At 38.3% G+C, this 20,682-nt stretch overlaps 1 protein-coding gene across 2 annotated transcripts in view; it reads left to right on the top strand.

Annotated features, from left to right (window-relative positions):
* Positions 1–20,682, top strand: part of urb1 (URB1 ribosome biogenesis homolog) — a 101,928-nt gene that overhangs the window by 56,496 nt on the left and 24,750 nt on the right. For both annotated transcript variants that reach the window (XM_069888752.1, XM_069888753.1), the window contains 10 exons: positions 748–921; positions 2,560–3,421; positions 4,527–4,734; positions 5,735–5,921; positions 6,034–6,092; positions 7,139–7,323; positions 10,510–10,620; positions 10,732–10,795; positions 19,552–19,720; positions 19,897–19,999. In XM_069888752.1, the coding sequence (XP_069744853.1) occupies positions 748–921; positions 2,560–3,421; positions 4,527–4,734; positions 5,735–5,921; positions 6,034–6,092; positions 7,139–7,323; positions 10,510–10,620; positions 10,732–10,795; positions 19,552–19,720; positions 19,897–19,999 (2,122 nt within the window). The remainder of the gene's footprint in view (positions 1–747; positions 922–2,559; positions 3,422–4,526; positions 4,735–5,734; positions 5,922–6,033; positions 6,093–7,138; positions 7,324–10,509; positions 10,621–10,731; positions 10,796–19,551; positions 19,721–19,896; positions 20,000–20,682) is intronic.

Raw genomic sequence — 20,682 nt, forward strand, 5'->3', positions numbered from 1 at the left:
TGCCCAGTAAATGCCTGATAATGTAGAAATTCATGTGGAGGAATCACAGCTCTCCCAGGGATTCTCAAGGTCTCCTGGCCTGAAGGCACCTAATGTACAATTTAATTTGTGAAATTTCCAACTAAATCAATACGATATGATTTGATTGAGAACGGTTTGAAATCTTGTTCAGTGCTTATGCCCTGCACACAACTTATTTCTGCTCTGCCTCCAAATGTACCTATGAGGGGGGGAACTGCTTTTTGTGTATCAATAACATTTCAATGGCCCTATTTGATTTCTGCTTTCTTTATATAATAAAATAATACTCATTGAAATGGGCGCTATATGAATAAAACACCTCCATTATTTGGAGCAATGCAGTGGACTGAATGGGAAGCAAATTGCAACAGAATTTTGAAAAAAGTTTGTTGTACGCTATATTTAATGGTTTAACTTATGCATCATCTGGTGTTTCTCGTGAACTTTGAGAATTTTTTTTACTCCGTAATCTTGTGGGTTTTTTTTGCTCAATGAAGTTCATATATTGAAAATGTTCAAAGTTTCCATATTATAGTCTACTCACCATCTTCACTATGTTCGAGAAGAATTTGGGAATATATCAGCAACATAATTTCAAAGCAGTTGCTGCCTCTTGGGATGTTAAGTAATGAATTATGAACCGTAGTTGAGGAATTAACAGGAGGGTAAGGAATAATTGCTTGATAAAAGCTGTAGTTATTCTTCGGACTTTGTTTCTTGTTTTAGCTTGGAAGGAACATTGGCTTAGGCCTAATCGAAGTATGTATGGACCTTCTGAAATCATTGCTGCAAAAATGTGAGTTGTCTGAAGATGTTATTGAGGAGAAATTGGAAATACAAGGAGAAAACGAGCATTTTGTTCATCTCACTCCAGTCGAAGATGAATTAACTAAGGAAAAGGTATTCAAAGCTTTTGTTCTATTTTGATAGAATGTATGTCGAAGGATGCATTTGCTCCACAGAATGTTTCAATATTTTGAGAAAATTTATGGATTTCAACACTGCAGAAAAATATGTACTAATGTTTTGTTAGTTACCCATCCTTTAGTGCATGTTTGCAGGTATGTACTTCCACCAATATGCCATTTATCATAGTGAATTTAGACTGTGGGTTTTTTTAAATATATGGACTATAATTGTGGCTGACAAGCTGAGCATTTTTGTTCATCCCAAGTTGTCCACGAGAAGATGTTGATGAGCCACTTTTCTGAAACATGACAATTCTGGCAAAAGTATTCCTGTGGTTTTGATGGCTAGCTTGCCCAAGGATTTACATATGGTAATGCAGAGGATCAGAAGAATATTTCCCAGTTAATGAGTTGTGTAAATGGAAAGGAAGTCTGTAAATTTGTTTGCATTCTGCTGACCTTGTCTTTGCTAGAAGTGGCTGGTTAGGGTGATACTTTTAGAATAGACTTGCCCAGCTGTTTAAGGCATTGGTGAAGCCAGGTTTGGAGTACTGTGATCTGTTCTGGTCTCCAAATTATAGAAAGGATATAGATAAGGTGGAGAGGGTACAGAGAAAGTTTACAAGGATGTTGCCTGGCTTACAGCGTCTGGATTACAGAGAGAGAGATTAAGGAGACTGGGACGACTTTATTCATTGCAACGTAGACGACTGAGAGGGGACTTAATAGAGGTATTTAAAATTATGAAAGGAATAGATAGATTAGACATAAACAGACTTTCCCCTAAGGGCAGGGGAGGTTGGAACAAGAGGCCACGAGTTGAGGGTAAGGGGGCAACACTTAGGAGAAATATTAGCGATGGCTTTTTCACTCAGTGAGTGGTGGCAGAACGGAATGATCTTCCGAATGAGATAGTTGCGTCAGGGTCCCTTCTGTCATTTAAGAGAAGGTTGGATGTGTACACAGAGGTGAGGGGGTTGGAGGGTTATTGGCGGAGAGCGGAAGGTTTCAGCTAGTGGAGTTGTTCCAGTGAACCGGTGCGAACTCGAAAGGCCGACATGGCCTGTTTCCGCTCTGTAATTGGTTATATGGCTATAAGGGTATTGCTGTTGGTTATGCTGTTCTTGTCCAACATTCGTATGTATGTACTTTGAGTAGGGCTCATTGGACAAAATAAATTATTTCTCGCCTTTGTGATTTTTTTAAACGTTCTGTGGTTTTGTCTCCATGGATGATGTCTAACCTACTGAAGCATCTTCTGTTTCTATTTCAGATTTCCAACACCTGTTTTTTTTTCAAATGTAAAGCAGACTTATTTTTAAACTCTTGTGATTCTTTTTTTTTTAACTATTGTACAGTGTGAAATATTAAGTCATTATTAACATCACATCTCACTGTTTCTGAAATTAGCAAAGCAGATCAGTTAGCATTTTAAAAAGGCAGACGCTTATTACTGAACTGTGCCAGAACTCCATTTTTCAACTAACTGTTAATTCTAATAAGACATCCTGTCTGAAACTAAGTTTAATTCCCCTTTCAGGTGCTGCCTGACGGGCATATATTAACAGCATTATCAGTTTTTGCATCTTGTGTTTATTTGGTGCCATTTATTTTCCACTGTCAATTTCAGGTTCTGGAGAGCATGCTGTCGGCAATTTTTAAACACACAATTCTGGAGCAATGGTTCATGGCGATGGAATTGCAGGCTCCACCAGCACACAATCTTAACCCCATCAGCTTCAAAATGTTGTCAACTCGCCTTAGTTCTGGCACCTTGAGCCTTCTTGAACTAAGTGTCCCATCTCTGCAGAGGCTTGGCCGCATGGATATAGCGTTAACTTATTTTAAAGCCATAGTGGAAAGTGTTTTGAAGGAACTTGAAATGAAAAAGTCATTTGTGACTAAATTAGCAGCGAAGGGTAAAAAATCCTTGCCTTTAAAAGCCCTGGAAAGTTTAAACAAATATATGGACATATCTTGGCTCAAAGAAATTGTGGAATCCATGTTGGAACTCCCAGAGGAACATCTAGCCATTAAAACTAAATCTGAGAGAGGCGGTTTTGGAGAAACACAGTTGAGCTTGTATGGAAACATGTTGGTAAAAATCCTTACAGAAAATCACCAGGAGTCTCCAGGCAGAGATGATCTGTTGCTGTCATGTGACCATTTCAGTGCGGTGGGAACACTCTTTCAATACTCGAACAGTGAAGAGGTGGAGGTGCTTCTTTCAGTTCTTGTGCAAAACCCAGTCTTTGCACAGGCTGTGAGACCAAATGTGCTTCTTGATTGCTTGAATCACATGACTAAAGATTCCCTTTCCATTTGCACATTTCTTATCCAGCACAGCAAGACTAACCTGTTACAATTTGAGCTTTGGTGCTTAGAATCAGGCAAAAAGAAACATCTTCAGAAAAATATGGATGCTTACCTTTCACTTCTTAACACATATCTAGAGTGCAGAGAAAAGAGCAAATATACACGGCCAAAGAGAGGTAATTAACTTTTTTTAATAAAAATACGTATATTATTAAGTTTTATCTTTATGATTTTTCTTTTGTTTGAGAATTGTTATTTGGGGAGAGGGAAAATTAAAATTAAAGTCTAATTATTTGCTGTTGGTGTGAATGTTTGCAAATGCTCTCCATAAAATTTTGCATCTTTTAGTGGTGCCAAGTTATTCCACCATAAACCAAGGATTCAGTTTTTCCACCCATAAAGGTGCCCACGGAAGGGTGTGAATTGGAATGAATAGAGATTGTGATTTGTCCAGCCAACTTTGTGGTGATTACCAGCTGTGCTTTTTATCTGAGAGGGTTGACTGCAGATAATCCATGAAAGTTTGTTTGGTTGCCACTTTTAAACCAGAAGTTATTTGTGGAGGAAGAAAGTGAGACTTCAGTGATCTGTTTAAAATATTGATCAGTGCTGTTGCTTCAGAGCTCTAGGGTGCCGCCTATGGAATTTGCATTTTCTGCCTGTGATTGGGTTTCCCCTGGTTGCACTAGTTTCTTTCCACTTGTGCTTGTGGAGTATTGGGACGAATGGGATTGTTTTGATGGGAGCTGGCATTGACATGATGGCTTCCTCCTGTGTCATTACAAACAATAGTTTTCGATACTATTCAATAGAAATATGCCAGGTAAACTTTTGATACACATCTGTTATTATTTGAATATTCTCTGCAGAATTTTTTTTTTTAAATAACACTGCAGCAGACAATTTGTGATTTATTTTTCACTAGGCTAATGTAAAACAGAGTTCTGTTCTGACCCACTGGTCGCATCTCAAAATGGACGCAAGTTGGAAGAATGTTAGCATGGCATGTAGAAGTCATAAGTTGTTATTTTCAATTCCAAATCGAGCATCTTCCTCTGTTTTATGCCAGATCTATCAGCAGGGGATGGGTTTTTCCTCTTGCTCGCCATCTTCTTTGACGAGCTTACCGAATGGCAACTCTGAGATAGTCACTATTGTATACACGCAGCCGTTATTTTTTATTTTTTGGACGGTCGTAAGTTGCATAGATTGTAAGCCAGGGAGAGGCTGTAACGTAATCCACTTTTCCGGGTACAAACAATGATTTCTTCATTTGATCAGTTTTTGCAGATGTCCTCAAGGTTATTAGAAATGCCACATGGAAGACCCTGGTCAGCAATGTCACACCAGATCATCCATCGGATCATGATGATTTACAGATGGCAGTCCTTGCTAAATTAGTGCAACAGTTGCCGTTGTCACGCGCAGATGTGGCAAGTATAATGGAGCAACTACCTGCAGTGCTGGAGAAAACTACCAATATATCCAGGTAGACTGCTTCATTTTCTTTGCAATGAAGCTTTTGTGTCATGATTTCAACCTAGGAAAATGAAACAAGTAGTTTTTAATGATCCTGAATCAAAGGATGAATTATTTGAAGGAGCCCCCTAGACTAACCATAATCAGGAATGGATACTAATGGATCTTTTTTTAAAAGAAAAAGCAAACGATATGGAGAATTTAAGTAACTGGATTTTTGATTTATTAATGTGTTTTCTTTGTTGATTTGCCATGTGCTAGTAGCAGGAAGATAAGGCAGACAAATAAAGAGCTGGTGCAGAAGGGAGGGCTTCAGGATTTTGGATAATTGGGATTTCTTTTGTGGCAGGGGTGACTTGGGTGGTGGGTGTGTGGAGTGAAAAGGAACCAGTATCCTTGCAGAGATGATTTAAACTAGTGGGGCAAAATGACTGGGGAGGCTGGCACAAATAGAACCGACGAGGAGGCAGAGACAAAAAAGGAAACACGAGAGGGCTGTTCGGCATAACTGCATTTTCTGAAATGTAATCTTTTGAACTATGTGGGTGGGGACTTGAACACTGACATTCTGACTTGGAAGCAAGAATGGTGCTCATGCAGATTGGATGAGGTTCAGCGCAATTTGTTACCAAACAGAATGCAGTAAAATCCCTCAATGGAAATTCAAATGCAAAAGTTTAAAATGGACGTCCTCAGCAGTTAGTTCACCAATCACACAACGTGCAATCTCAAGCAACCGGCCAATCCACTTAACCTGCATTTACCAGTCCCCATAGATGCCGGATACCTGGGGTTTTACTGTACATTGATAAAATAGTGGTTTTCTCACTGTCAAAATTTTCCTTGCCATAAATTTAGGGTATTGGTATGAATGTTAAAGGTGACAGATAGGTAAAGTGCTTTGCTTTGTCATAAGGCCTTCAGTGTCAGGTGAGGAACGTGCATTTTTCTATGTTCTCAGTCAGTTTTTTAGCATTTTCTTTTGGTAAACCAGATTAATTTAATTGCAGGTGGGCTTTAGCAGATGCTATCACAAATGTACTGGAGGAATACCCTGAGGACAAACAATCCTGGGAGAAATCCCTGCTGAAAGCTTGTATTCGATGGTTAATAGCCAATTTTTGCAGCTGCCAGGTGCAGGACGAGAAAATGAAGGAGACTGAAATAGCATTTCTGAGCAGATTACAGGTGTTGCTGGTTAGTTTTTATCTTTTTTTTGCCTTATTTAGGTGCAGAGCAATGATCATGCTCTGTTAATTGTATATATATTAAAACGATTAATGCCAAAGTTAGTATTTTCTTTTTGCAGGATTCAGTTGGTGAGGTCAATTCAGATGATTGGAGTTGTTTTTTAAAGAATGGCCTTAAGTAAGTTTAAATGTTAACCCATTTTGACAAGCAGTTGCTCCTCTTGATAATGTCTGAATGTCTTCCTGTGTCTCCTTTCCTCCCGCTCTTTCCCTCTCTGTTCACAGAGCCATCCCACCTCCCCCTGTTTGCTGCTGTGGCCTCCCTCACTTATCCTTGCCTGTGGTTCTCCCTCTGCCCCTCCCTCGATTATTTTATTCAGGCGCCTGCCTATTATCTTCCTAGTGATGAAGGGCTCAGGCCAAAAATGTTGGTTATAGATCTTTGCTACATAAAGGACACTGTTTGACCCACTGAGTTTCTCCAGGATTGTGTTTTTACTTCAGTCACTGCATCTGCAAACTTTCATATTTCAATGTTTGAAGCAGTGCTGTTTTATAATAAGCAATATTGGGGCCAACGGCCTGTTACCGTGCTGTATGTCCAAAAAAAAATTAATTTGAATCCCTGAACTTGGGAGATGATCAGGAGAAGTCTGGAAAGAGACTATATTTTGACAAAAAGAACCATAGAGCAGTACAGCACACAGAATGCAGGTCCTTTGGCCCTTCTAGTCTGTGCTTAACTATTCTGCCTAGTACCCAGTCCAGAGGTAGAACAATAGAAGGAGATTTTTATTTGTCAGGGAATGGTTTGATATGTTAAACATTTTTAAAGTTGTGGCAAGGGTTTGGTTATTTTGTGATCCAGTCAGATCCAGTTTGAACAATTAAAGTAGTTTTCCTTGAACACAAGGAAGCTGAGTTGTCGACTGGAATGGCAGAAGCAAAAAGGTGAAAGAGAGTAATGGTTTTAATTGGGATGAAGAAAAAAATAAATTTGAAGGCGCAGCTTAGCTGCAGCAATGTGTTAAATGGTGGATCTAAATTAAAAGGCAATTAACATTGAAGGGAAGAGAAGAAAAAAACATCTGGGTGCTATATTTGGAGCCTGGAAGATGAAAGTTCACAAGCATTGATAAAGCAGAAAAGCTATTGAAAGACTCCATGCCCATGTAAACCATTCTACTTATTTTTCTTATCGTGAAAATGTTTTTATAATGGCAGATATCGCTACGCAAAGCTCGGATTTTTGAAAACCCTTGCTAAATTAATACCAGCATTGTACGAGATTGAAAAGTTAGCAGGAAACCTGGTGCCACTTCCTATGATTCACACCATGTTAACAAATCATTCTCTGTTTCTGCCAACCATACTGAAGGCCAGAGAGGATACGGATGAAGAAGAAAGAGGTACGGCCAGGATTGAAGAGGGTCATCCATGATTTTCTTCCATCTTACCCAGTGCTTGTGCAAACAAAGAAGGCTGAGGGACTGTGATAAATCCATTAACCTCTTCAAAGTGTGTTCAGGATTTTGAATACCATTCTTCTTGTATCTAATCATTCTGTTCAACATGACAGCTTTCCACACTTTTGGTTGTTCCCCATTGAAGGAGTCTATTAAATTTCACTGCAACTGTGAATTCTGCTTTCGACTCAGAATCTGAATTTTTTTTAATTAAATCCTTACCCAGAAACAGTATCACTTGGACATTTGTATTATTTTTCAGCCTGATTTTTGCTTATTAAATTAATTCCTACCAGTTGGCCCCACTTTAGCCTTGATCTACTGTCCTAATGTTATTAATTGACATTGAACGGAATGGTGAACTCTTGTCAGAAAGCACCAGTAACGTCAGAGTAAGGTTATAAAAGCCCTGAAATGCTTCCAGAAGAGATAAAAGATCAAATTGCTGTTAAATGAAAGCAGAAGATTTTATTTTAATAAAACAAAAAACCTCTCAGTCCTGCTGTTATGTAAATGATTTGTTAATTATTGGCTGAAAAAATTTTCTGTGGACTTTATGTCCACGATTAAAATAACCTAACCTTTAGTGGCCAACCATTATGGTGGTGCTTAATCAGAACTGGGAAAGAGAAAAGCAATTCAGAGAAGGAGTGGAGAATTCAGGGATGGAGAAATAAAGAGGCAGGTATGAAGAAGTTCCTGGTTTCTTCCGAGATACTGAAGGCGCATGGGCCTCACAATCCACACTCATTCTGCTTTTGGTTTTTCCAGTGTGGCCGAGATTGCATTGTGAAGGTCGAATATGTTGCGCAACGCACAAAATGCTAGAGAAAGATAGAATATTACAGCTCAGTACAGGGTCTTCGGCCCACGATGTGGCGCCTTCCTCTATAATGAAAGCCATGACTTCCCTTGCACAAAGCTATATTACAGAATAAATCTATGCTTTTCCAAATGCAAGTAGATCCTATCTGGAACATTAAACATAACAGCACTACACAGGCCCTTTGGCCCACGATGATGTGGCGACCTATGTAAACCTACTTCACAGCAATGTAATCCTTCCCTCCCTCACACTCATAGCCCTCTATTTTACTGACATGTGTGTGTCTGTTTAAGAGTCTTTAAATCTTATGAAATCATCTTCCATTGTCACCCCGAGCAATGCATTCCAGACATCCACTACTCTGTGGGGGGGGAAAGAAATACCTCTGACATCTCCCCATAACTTTCCTCCACTCACCTTAAAATGGATGCCCTCTGGTGTTTGCTATTCTCACCATGAAAAAAGGTGGTTGCTATTCACCCTATCTATGCCTCTCATCATCTTGTAGATCTCAATTAATTCACCTCTCATCACTCCAAAGAGAAAAGCCCTAGCTCTGCTAACCTGGCCTCATAAAACACATTCTCCAATCCAGACGCCATCCTGCCAAATCTCTGCACCCTCTCCATAGCTTCCACATTTTTCCTGTTATGGGTTGATCGGAACTGAACATGATATTCCAAGGGTAGTCTAACCAGTTTTATAGAGCTGCAACTTTACCTCTAGACTCTTGAACTTAATTCTCCAACGAATGAAAAACCAGCATGCTATAAGCCTTCTTAACTACTCCATTAACCTGTGCAGCGACCTTGAGAGGTCTATGGATTTGGACCCCAAAGTCCGTCCAATTTCCATTAACCTGTTCATTCTAATAATCCAGCTATTAACCATGCACCATGCCTTAAAATGCATCACTTCACACTTAACTGAACTCCATCTCCTGTTTTTTCACCCAACTCTGCATATGCTTATATCCTACACAATCCACAACACCTCCAACCTTCATGTCATCTGCAAACTTGCTGATCCATCCCACTACTCCTTTGTCCAGAGGAGATAAAATCTGAAAGAGAACTTAATAGGTCAGGCAATCAGTTGTCAATGTATCAGGCTGAAATCCTTCATCAGAAATAGCAAGGAAAGGGTAGAAGCTGCAATAAGGAGGGGGGTGGGGGGGTGCGGAGCACAGGCTGGCAGGTGATAGGTGAATGCAGGTAGGAGGGAGAAGAAATGGGTGTAAAAGGGGAAGAAACTAGGAGGTGACAAGATGAAGTGACCAGGGCTGAGGGAGGTGTGGTTGTTGGGCAAGTAGAGAGGGCAGGGAGGGGGAAAATAAAGAGAAGAAATGGAGTGAGAGAAAAGAGGGAGGAGATTATCAGAAATTGGACATCAATGATTGGAGACGGAGAGAAAGACAATATAAGGTACTTTTGCTCCAAATGAATGCTTTATGCAAGATTGGGGAAAAAAAATGCAGATGAATCTCGGCTTCACCTGTAAGCCTGCCCACATAACTGAACTCCTAAATCCCTTTGGAGTTGAATGACTCTGTTCTTCAAGGAGCAGATGTAAATACACATTTCACTGTTTAAAATTTTCTGCTGCCATTTTTCTCATTAATTGGCAAATTAAACAAACTGAATCTGCAGCATTTTTTAACCCTATTCTATGTACAGTAAAAAAAGCCCCTGGTATCCAGCACCTATGGGGATTTGGTAGATGCTGGATAAGTGAATTGAGATAGTGTGAACTAATGTTGAGGAGCGCCAATTTTAGACTTCCATATTTTTTGACATAATTATTTTCCTTGATTTTTTTTTTATTGCCAGTTGCTCGAGGTTGCCAGTTGCTTGAATTCTGGATGACAGGGGTTTTTCTGTATACAGTGAATAGTTGGCATCTTTGTGAGACGTTACTAGTCATGGGCCCAAGGTCCTTTTCTTTGCTGAGCCAGTTTCCTCACAAGGTTAGCCACACTGCTTCCTGATCCTCTTGAAGGACTTTCCTATATTTATTTTAAACCTGCTTATAGCAAATTTGAGTACAATCTCTTTGTCCTGTAATTCTACAATTTCACTTTTTGCCTGAGAAAGTCTTTTGACTTGCTCATCTAGAAAAGTCTTTTAACTCTGTCCTAAAAATTATCACAATGATTCATCATTGCCCTTTATCCATACCCTTCTGAGTCTTCTCAGGCTCTTTGTCAAAAAATGTATACAGATATCTGCAAATGTTGTTTAGTGTACCAAATTACTTAAAGCAACACCATTTTTGAAGATGATTTTGTTAATATTTGTTGGTAGGTGCTCTAATTGATGTGTTACTTGCTCTGGTCACACGGTGTCCATCAGTATGCAAGAACAACCATTTTGTTGTAATTCTGGGAGCATATGGAGCAACACTTCACATCACAGGTATCCTCTGTAGTTAAGATATACTGTAATTATAATTAATTTATAATAATTATGAGATTCCGGCATGATTATAATTATTTCCATTTTATGTATCTTTTCTCCTTCATAAAGATCAGAAACTGCTACTGCTTCTACAATCTTATGAGAAAAATGACATAAGCCTAGCGGAGTTCAGGTGAGTTTTTTTAGGTTACTTAATGTGTTTAGATAGTCAGTGGAAAGGTTACCGTTTATTGCTGATGCCTAATTGCCTTTGAGAGGGTGGCGAACATGTTCTCGTGAATGGGTTCTGGTGGGAAAAAGAGTTCAGTGATAGTTAATAAGATGTGTAGCTTTCAAAAGCATTTGCTGCCCGTATCTTTCTGGGAAGGTTTGGCAAGGTGTTCCTTTTCAAAAGGATGTCCCAGATTTCTTCACGTTCATTAAAATTTTGAAAATATGTTTAATGTTGTAATCAATAAAAACTCACCAAATTATGCGAGTTAAGGTTACACAAACCAAATTGAGATAATGAGCTAGCTTCAATTCTAAAGAGCCTCTTGTGTCATAAACATCCATAAGAAAGAATGGGCATTTGTTTTAACAGTGCATTCAAGAGAGGGGAAAGCTAAATTCTCACCAACACAATTGTCAGCCCAGCAATGGATTGTAACTCTCTTCGCTTATACAGTTTGTTTCAAATATGTTGTAGCTAAACAAAGTCTGCTGGAGGAGTTCGGTAGGTCAAGCAGCATCAGTGGGAGAAAAAGAATGGTCAACGTTTTGAGCAGAAGCCCTTTACCTAGACTGGGGAAATGTAGAAAAGAAGCTGGTATAAAGAGGACAGGTGGGACAAGAGCCCCTTGGAACCAAACGGAGGTGAAACATGATGGGCAGAGGCTGTAGATTGGTAGATACCAGACAAAGGGAGAAAGACCAAGGTGTCAGGTGGAAGAAGATGAGGCACACAGGGTGAAGTGGAGGGGGATAAGAATGGGTTTGGGGCTGGGTGGGAAAGGGGACTAAAAAAGACAGGGGGAGGGAGAACAGAATTTATACAGAAGAAAGAGAGGACTTGCTACTTGAAATCTGAAAATTCTGTGTTTATAGCAGTGAGCTGCATGGTGCTCAGGTGAAGTAGGAGGTGTTGTTCCTCTTGTTTATGTTGGGCCTCATTCAGGCAGAGGAGAAAGGCGCAGGACAGACAGATCAGTGTGACAATGAAAAGGAGAGTTGAAATGGCATGCAGCCAGGAGCTCAGGATGGTCATTGCAGACAGAGTATAGATACTGTGCAAAACTGTCCCCAAGTTTATACTTGGTCTGACTGATGTAGAGGAGACCATGTTGGGAGCATCATATGCAGTAGATGAGGTTAAGAAGGCGTGCGCATGAACCTTTACCTCATTTAGAAGGTGTGTCGGGAGTCACGTGATGGAGTAGTGGCTGGCAGGGTAAAACCAGCCTTCTCCAGAAAAGAAAAAAAGTTAAGAAAAGACAAAGTTCAATAAATATAAAATATAAGAAATAAAAGATAAAGTTGCAGAGAAGAGAAAGAAGATGGCACCTAAGAAGGAAAAATAAAAACAACAGGAATTAAAGAAGAAAAGACACCAGAAAAGAAAGGAGAAGGCCTAACCTGCATAAAGGAACAGGGAGCCGTGATGGAGAAGAGAGCCCGATCTCCGAGGTTGGTGACGGCCCTGCGGAGCCGCGACCCCCACTGACTGGTGGACTGCAAAAAACGGCTCTCTGAGTCAAACTGAAGTGCACAACTGCGCATGCAAGAGGAGTCGCGCATGAGCAGTGCGCAATCAAAGGTAAAGGAAAACACCGACGGGAGGGGGGGTTCAGCCAAGGAGCGGGCAACCACGACGCGACCAGCTGAGGGACGCCCGACATCAGGGCTCTCAGCTGGAAGCAGCAGGAGAGAGAGTGAAGTACCAGATGAGAAAGAAAGTCGACGGGGTGAACGGGAAGAGGAGCAGCAGCAGGAGGATTGACAGATGAGCAGCTCAGAAGGAGAGGACCAACAGCAAGAAGAGACCCAACAAAGTGAAACAAGCAACTCATCGGAAAAATCAGAAGAAACACAGATACAAAGAAGAAAAGAAGACACAGACACAGAAGAAGAGGAAGAAGAAGACCAAGATCTTCACAGAGAGATAGAAGGTAAAACAGATGGACAGTATATAGATAAAGCTTTTTTTGAAGAACGAATGAGAGCATTAAAAGAATTATTGTCATTAGAATTTTGTGCAATTAAAAGAAAAATGAAAAGAAGATAAAATGCAAAGATTTGAACTGGTCATGACAGAAATAGAGAAAAGAGTAGAAAATGTGGAAATGGCTGTAGAAATTGAAGTAAATGACTTGACAATTGGAAGAAAGTGATAAAAAAATTAGAGACACATATCAATTCAGAAAATTGATATGTTGGAAAATTATAGTAGGTGAAACAACATAAAAATAGTGGGCCTAAAGGAAGATGAAGAAGGCACAGATATGAAGGAATTTATAAAAGAATGGATCCCAAAGGTTCTGTGGAATGACAGAAATGCAGGAAGGAATGGAAATAGAAAGGGCACACAGAACACTAGCTCCGAAACCACAGACACATCAAAAACCAAGATCCATTTTAGTAAAATTTTTGAGATATACGACAAGAGAAAATATACTGGAGCGGGCAAGGAATAAAGTTAGAGAAGACAAATAAACCATTGGAATACCAGGGTCAAAAAATATATTTTTACCCAGACATAAGTTTTGAACTCTAATACAGCAAAATCAATCCTATGGAAAAAAGGTTATAAATTCATGTTAAGACATCCAGCTGTGCTTAAAATATTTATCCCCAGGGAGCAAAACAGACTGTTCTCAGATCCGGAGGAAGCACAAGAATTACAGAACGCTTGCAGGACAGAAGGAGAGATGTACTAAGAATGAAGAATGGCGATAAAATATATATGAAGAAATGTAAAAACAATGTATATGTAAAGAACTAAAGAAGGGAAAGAGAAGGGAAGGAAGGCAGGGGAAAAAAAGGGAGAACTTTGTTATATGTGCAAAAAAAAATGTTTTCGGGGTGGGGGGGGAGAGAATAACTGTCACTGCGAAATCAGTTGACGCGAGCAGGATCGCAATCCAAATGGAAAGGGGAGTTGTGGTTGCCCGGCAAGGGATAAGGGGCAACTCAGAGAGGGGGGATATTTGGAGTTAAGGTAATATTGGATGTGGGAGTTGTGGGAGTATTTTATGTTTTAAATGTGTTGTCATACATTGAGTTTAAAAAGGGAAAACAGAGATGAAAATGGGGGAAAGGGGGCTGGTGGTGGTGAGGAAGCAGAAATGAAGTGTTAACAGGATATGAGATGGCCACATTGAACTATATGACTATAAACATTAATGGAATACATAACCAAATTAAAAGGGAGAAGCTATTAAATTTACTGAAAAAAGAAAAAATGGATATAACATTTGTGCAGGAATCTCATCTAATTGAAGTGGAACATAACAAATTAAAGAGAGACTGGGTAGGATACATAGCGACAGCATCATGTATTTCAAAAGCTAGAGGTGTAGCTATGTTAATTAATAAAAATGTACCAATTAAAGTAGAGGAGGAAATAATAGATCCAGCAGGGAGGTATGTAATGATAAAGTGTGAGATATATTCAGAATTTTGGAATTTGCTCAATATATATGCACCTAATGAGGAGGATCAAAAGTTTATGCAGGATTTTTTTTTATTGTTTGTAGATACACAAGGAAATATATTGATTGGAGGGGATTTTAACCTTAATTTGGATCCAATGTTGGATAAAACTGGACAAAAGACTAGTTAAAAGAATAAAATGGTCAAATTTATGGTTACGTCGATGCAGGAAATGAAACTTATGGATATATGGAGAAGGCAATACCCAAGAGAAAAGGAATACTCATATTATTCAAGTAGGCATAAAACATACTCAAGGATTGATATGTTCTTGTTGTCGGCCCATATTCAAGGGAGAGTTAGGAAAACTGAATATAAAGCTAGATTACTATCTGATCATTCACCCTGTTATTAGCAATAGAATTGGAGGACATCCCACCAAGAACATCTAGATGGAGGTTAAACTCCATGCTACTTAAAAGGTAGAAATTTAGAGAGTTTATTGAACGCCAAATTAAAATATATTTTGAAATAAATACAGAATCAGTGAAAGATAAATTTATATTATGGGACGCAATGAAAGCCTTCATTAGAGGGCAGATAATAAGTTATGTAACTAAGATTAAAAAGGACTATAATCGGGAAATAGAGCAGTTAGAAAGGAAGATAGTAAGTACAGAAAATGAACTAGTAAAAGGGGATGATTTAATGAAAAGGAGAGAATTGGCAGACAAAAAAATAAAATACAAAACATTACCAACGTACAAGGGGGAGAAGAACATAATGAAAATAAAGCAAAAGTATTACAAACTGGGAGAAAAAAACACATAAAATATTAGCCTGGCAACTTAAAACAGAACAAGCTAAAAGAGCTGTATTGGCATCAAGGAAAAATGACAAACAAATTACATATAACCCAATAGAGATTAATGAGAACTTTAAGGAATTTTATGAACAATTATACCAAACTGAGAACGAGGGAAAAGATGATAAAATAGAAGAGTTTTTAGCTAAAATTGAACTGCCGAAATTGCAAGAAGAGGAGCAAAACAAATTGATAAAACCATTTGAAATAGAGGAAGTACAGGATATATTAAGAGAAGCTGCCGAATGATAAAACACCTGGAGAGAATGGATTCTCAATAGAATTCTATAAAACATTTAAAGAGTTATTAATTCCTCCTCTCCTCGAAGTAATGAACCAGATAGAAGAAACACAAAACTTGCCAGATTCATGTAAGACAGCAATAATTGCAGTAATACCAAAGCCAGGGAAGGATCCATTAACACCAGCATCATATAGAAATAAAAAAATATCTCTACTGAATTCAGATTTTAATATAATAGCGAAATTACTAGCATACAGATTGGCCGATTGTGTTCCAAAAATAGTAAAACAAGATCAAACTGGATTTATTAAGAAAAGACGAACAGCGGATAATGTCTGTAAACTTATTAATCTAATTCATGCAGTTCAAGGAAATAAGAAGCCAACAGTGGCTGTTGCTTTAGACGCAGAGAAAGCCTTTGACAGAGTAGAATTGAATTATTTATTTAAATATTACAGAGGTTCAATCTACCAGAAAAATATATTAATTGGATTAAAGCATTATATAATGGACCATTGGTGAAGGTAACAGTAAATGGATATGTATCGAATCAATTTAAATTTAGTAGGTCAACTAGACAGGGATGTCCATTATCCCCCCTCATTGTTTGCTTTAGCAATAGAACCATTGGCAGAACTGATAAGAACAGAAAATAAAATAAAAAGGATAAAAATAAAGAAGAAGGAATATAAAATCCGTTTATTTGCAGATGACATCATAGTATACTTAACAGAACCAGAAATATCAATAAAAGAATTGCATAAGAAATTGAAGGAGTTTGGTGAAATATCGGGGTACAAGATCAACGCAAATAAAAGTGAAGTGATGCCAATGAGTAACGTGGATTATACAGAATTTAAAAAAGAATCACCATTAAATGGCAAACACAAGCAATCCGATACCTAGGTATTAGGTTAACTTAAGCCACCTGTACAAACTAAATTATCAGCCACTAATAAAGAAATTGCAGGAAGACTTAGAACATTGAAAAGAATTACCGCTAACATTGATAGGGAGGGTAAATTGCATTAAAATGAATGTCTTCCCAAGGATACAACACTTATTTCAATCGTTGCCAGTTCCCTTAACAGAGAAATTCTTTAAATGAACCAAAGAGAATAATAATGAAATTCTTGTGGAAAGGGGGGAAACTGAGGATGGCGTTAGGTAAATTAACAGAGAGGTACAACCAAGTTGGTTTGCAGTTACCAAACTTTAAAAATTATTATAGAGCAGCATAATTAAGGTATTTATCAGATTTTTACCAGACAAGGGAAAAACCAGACTGGACTAAGGTAGAACTAGATAAAATAGGGGAGAAGCTACCAGAACATATACTTTATAAGTGGGATAAAAAGCTGGTGCAATATAAAAGCTCATCAGTATTGCATCATTTACTTAATATATGGAAGAAGATCCACTCAGAAAGGAAAAAAACGAATGACCAAATACCAAAATTGTTATTGACACAAAATCCACTAGTCCCTTTTACAATAGACAACCTTTCCTTTAGAGAATGGGAGAGAAAAGGAATCAAAAGAATAGAAAATTGTTTTTTGGGAAATAATTTATTAACATTTGAACAGTTGAAGTACAAATATGGAATAAGTCATGGTACAGTGTTTGCATATCATCAGCTGAAAGCTTATTTAAAGGACAAATTGGGAAACAGACTGAGATTACCAGAAGGAAGCAGCTTTGAATATGTGATTACAGGCACAATGATAATTAAAAGATTTATAACCAACATGTACATTAAACTGCAAGATAAGGAAAAGGATGAAATAAGCTATAAACCTAAACAAAAGTGGGAAAAGGATTTAAACATAAAGATAAAAAATGAAACATGGGAAAAGTTATGTTCTGGAACTATGAAGAATACAATAAACACAGGTTACGCATGATACAGTATAATTGGTTATATATCACACCTCAAAAGTTAAAAGAATGGGATTCAACATTATCAGATAGATGTTTTCGCTGTAAGAAGGAAATGGGAACAACAGTACATGCAATTTGGGCATGTAAGAAAGTGAAAATGTTTTGGGGAGATCTTAATCAGTTATTAAATAAAATCACAAAAAGTAACATACCAAAAAATCCAGAGATCTTTCTTCTAAGTAATATAAAAAGTAAGGAATTAGGCCTCAAATTGGATGAAGCGCAAAAAAGATTTATTATGATAGCCTTAGTAGTAGTAAAAAAATGTATAATGTCAACCTGGAAAATGGAAGAGAGCCTGAGAATACAGCAATGGTACATTCAAATGTATAAGTGTATTCCATTGGAAAAAATAACATTTAATTTAAAAAATAAAGTCACATTATTTGAACAAATTTGGGAACTGTACATGAAACATAACAGAGAGGGCTTGCCTCAGACCGCCACCCCCTAAAATGATAAGACCTAACGACTTGATCCAGTGTGTAAAAGTAGATGACACATTTTTCTTGTTTATTTTTTATTGTGTGATGACATTGTAACACCCATCCCCAACCAACCAATTTTCCCCTGCAACCGCTGCAATCGTGTCTGCCTGTCCCGCATCGGACTTGTCAGCCACAAACGAGTCTGCAGCTGACGTGGACTTTTTACCCCCTCCATAAATCTTCGTCCGCGAAGCCAAGCCAAAGAAAAAGATTTTATATGTTGAATATTTATTGGTTTGGGAGGAGGATGGGAAGGGGGAGGGAGGATAGGGGGGATAAAAGGGAGAAAATGCCACTGTGTATATTCACTGAGAAACGTTTGTATATATTTTGGTTGATATGGTTCACAGTGTGAAAAATTTTTTTTAAATTTAAAAATGTAGGTGTGTCTAGGACCCTGGGTGGTGGAAAGGAAGGAGGTGTCAGAGCAAGTGCCAGGGGTCACGGAGAGGTGACCAGGAAGGATGGGCGGATAAGAGAAACCTGTGGAGGGTAGATACGTCTGGTAATGGGTCTAGTTGCAGCTGATGAAAATGATGGAGAACGATGTGCTGAGTATAGAGGCTGGTGGGTGAAAGGTGAGGACGAGGAACTCTTGCCTTTTCTCGTTTTTTTTTGAGGGGGAATGTTGTTAAGAGCAAAACTCCAAGAGACATGAAATGCAAGAGATCCCTCTATTGACCACACAGCAGAGGATGTTGCATTGCTTGAAAAAGGACATTTCAGATGTCTTGGAATGGAAAGCCTCATCTTGAGAGTACGTGCAGCAAAGGACAAGAAACTGGGAGAAGGGGGTGGTATCCTTGCAGGAAGCCAGGTGGGAGGAGGTATAGATGAGATAGCTGTGCAAGTCAGTGGATTTATAGCTAATGTCAGTATAGCTTGCATCCCAAGATGGGACCCTGTCCCCTTTACACTAGCTTTTCTTCTACATTTCACAGTCTCAATAAATGGTTTTGGCTTGAAACGTTGACCATTCCTTTTCTCCCTCTGATTCTGTTTTACCCGCTGAGTTCCTCCAGCAGGTTATGTTTATTTTCAGATTTCAGCATCTGTATTATGTTGTGTGCAGTTGCTATTAGAGCGTAATTTTTAGTGGATCGCCACTTTAGTTGTGCAATTTTTTTCCCATGGGTAGCCATACCATATGTTTCAGGGAAAGCTTGACTTTAACCTGTGCTAAATTGGCTTGATTTTAGGAGATTCTCAAGGAACTGGAGTTGGGTGTCAGTGATTCAGGTCAAGGAATGGAGGAATTGCTTGGAATCAGTTGTGACCTTGTGCTGGAGATGTTTGTTAGGAAAAACTGATCACTTTACCTACTTGTGCAAAATTGTATCTGGATTATCTATAATCATAACAAAGACTCAATATGTCCGGAAATTAATAGGAAAAAGTGGTTGGAGAAAATTTTACTGAAAAGCATGGAAAGGTCAGACACATCCTGTTTTAATTTGAACTAAATTATACATAGTGCGACTTATTTGGTGACAGGAAGTCCTTGTTTACCAGTTGATATTCCGTTTATTCACTGTACGGTGGAGAAAAAAAAATATTGTAAATTATGAAGAAGTCAGTAGAAAGCTTGTCCTATTTTGAACTGAAGTATATTTTGTACAAGTTTAAACATGTATTTTGGAGTGATAAGAAAGAATGCCGACAAAAAAAAAGTATAAATAGCTTAATTTTCCAGAATAGGAGAATGTAAGTATTTAAATCTCATTGCACAGCTGTAATTTTAATAAACATCTGTTTTTTAGACTGCCTTTTTGGGGCCCAGCTGCTGTTCAACATCATAAGACTATCAAGAGCCTGGGGAAGTCTCTGTGGCAACAACCAAGCATGGAGGAAATCCTATCATTGCTGGACAGGGAGAAGATGTTTCAGACAATCATTAACTTCCCACAACATAAACACTTGTTGCCTGAGGTACATTTAGTTTAAAACATTACATTTTATTTGTTTAATCTTTCTGGCCTCTTTTAATCTAACTTGAGAACATATTAAAGCTGGCACCAAATTACGATATTCATCAGTTTGGACTTGAACAATTTTATCTGTTCTATATTATAATAGATCCATCATTGCTTATTTGTTCCCTACAGGAAGGAAAAGAAGTGCTGTTCAAAGACGACACTATTAAGGACCCAACTAATCTATATGACCCTTGTTTCTTGCTCCCTCTCTTCAGTGTATTAACTACATCAGGTATGCAACAAACAAAAATAATCAAAAACTGTGAACTATTGTTGAAAATGCTATGAAGTTTGAAATCCAATTTTTTATTGCAAAGCTTAACACTAAAATCATTCATTAAAGCCTTTAAAAAATAAGGCAGATGCTGAGATGTTAATTGGCTTGGATTTCAATTCTTGTATTATCATTTCTCACACCTAATAGTATTTGAGTATGATATCTTGTCACTAACCCTGGACAATGAAGATTTTGCTTCTTGAACACTTCTGGGTGTATTTTATAGATTTTGGGTTGCTAATCATGAAAATTTTCCTATCATGTACTTTTTTTTTAATAAGATGTAACCTATTTTGTGATTTCCTGTCATATTTAAAATCCACTAGTACATTGCTCACAAAGACAACTGCTTTAGTCAGTCCAAGCAGGCCTGCGCATGGACTCCGTGAAGGTGCTACGCAAATGACTTAGGCCTGGGCGTGCGTCATCAGGATAGATGCAGAAAGACTATAAAAGCAGCTCACATATGCAGATGCTGAGCATTACGTTGATTCAGATTGAATGCATGTTGATGCACAGGCATCAAGCATACAACATTATGAGGTGGTCTGTCACTGCATATTTTCTGCGCTCACATTCAGGGACTTCTTCCCTGCTGATTTAGTGCTGTCAGTGACAAATTTCACCAAGACATTGTG

Source organism: Narcine bancroftii, chromosome 7 (genome assembly GCF_036971445.1).
Source record: "Narcine bancroftii isolate sNarBan1 chromosome 7, sNarBan1.hap1, whole genome shotgun sequence".
Classification (NCBI taxonomy): Eukaryota; Metazoa; Chordata; class Chondrichthyes; order Torpediniformes; family Narcinidae; genus Narcine; species Narcine bancroftii.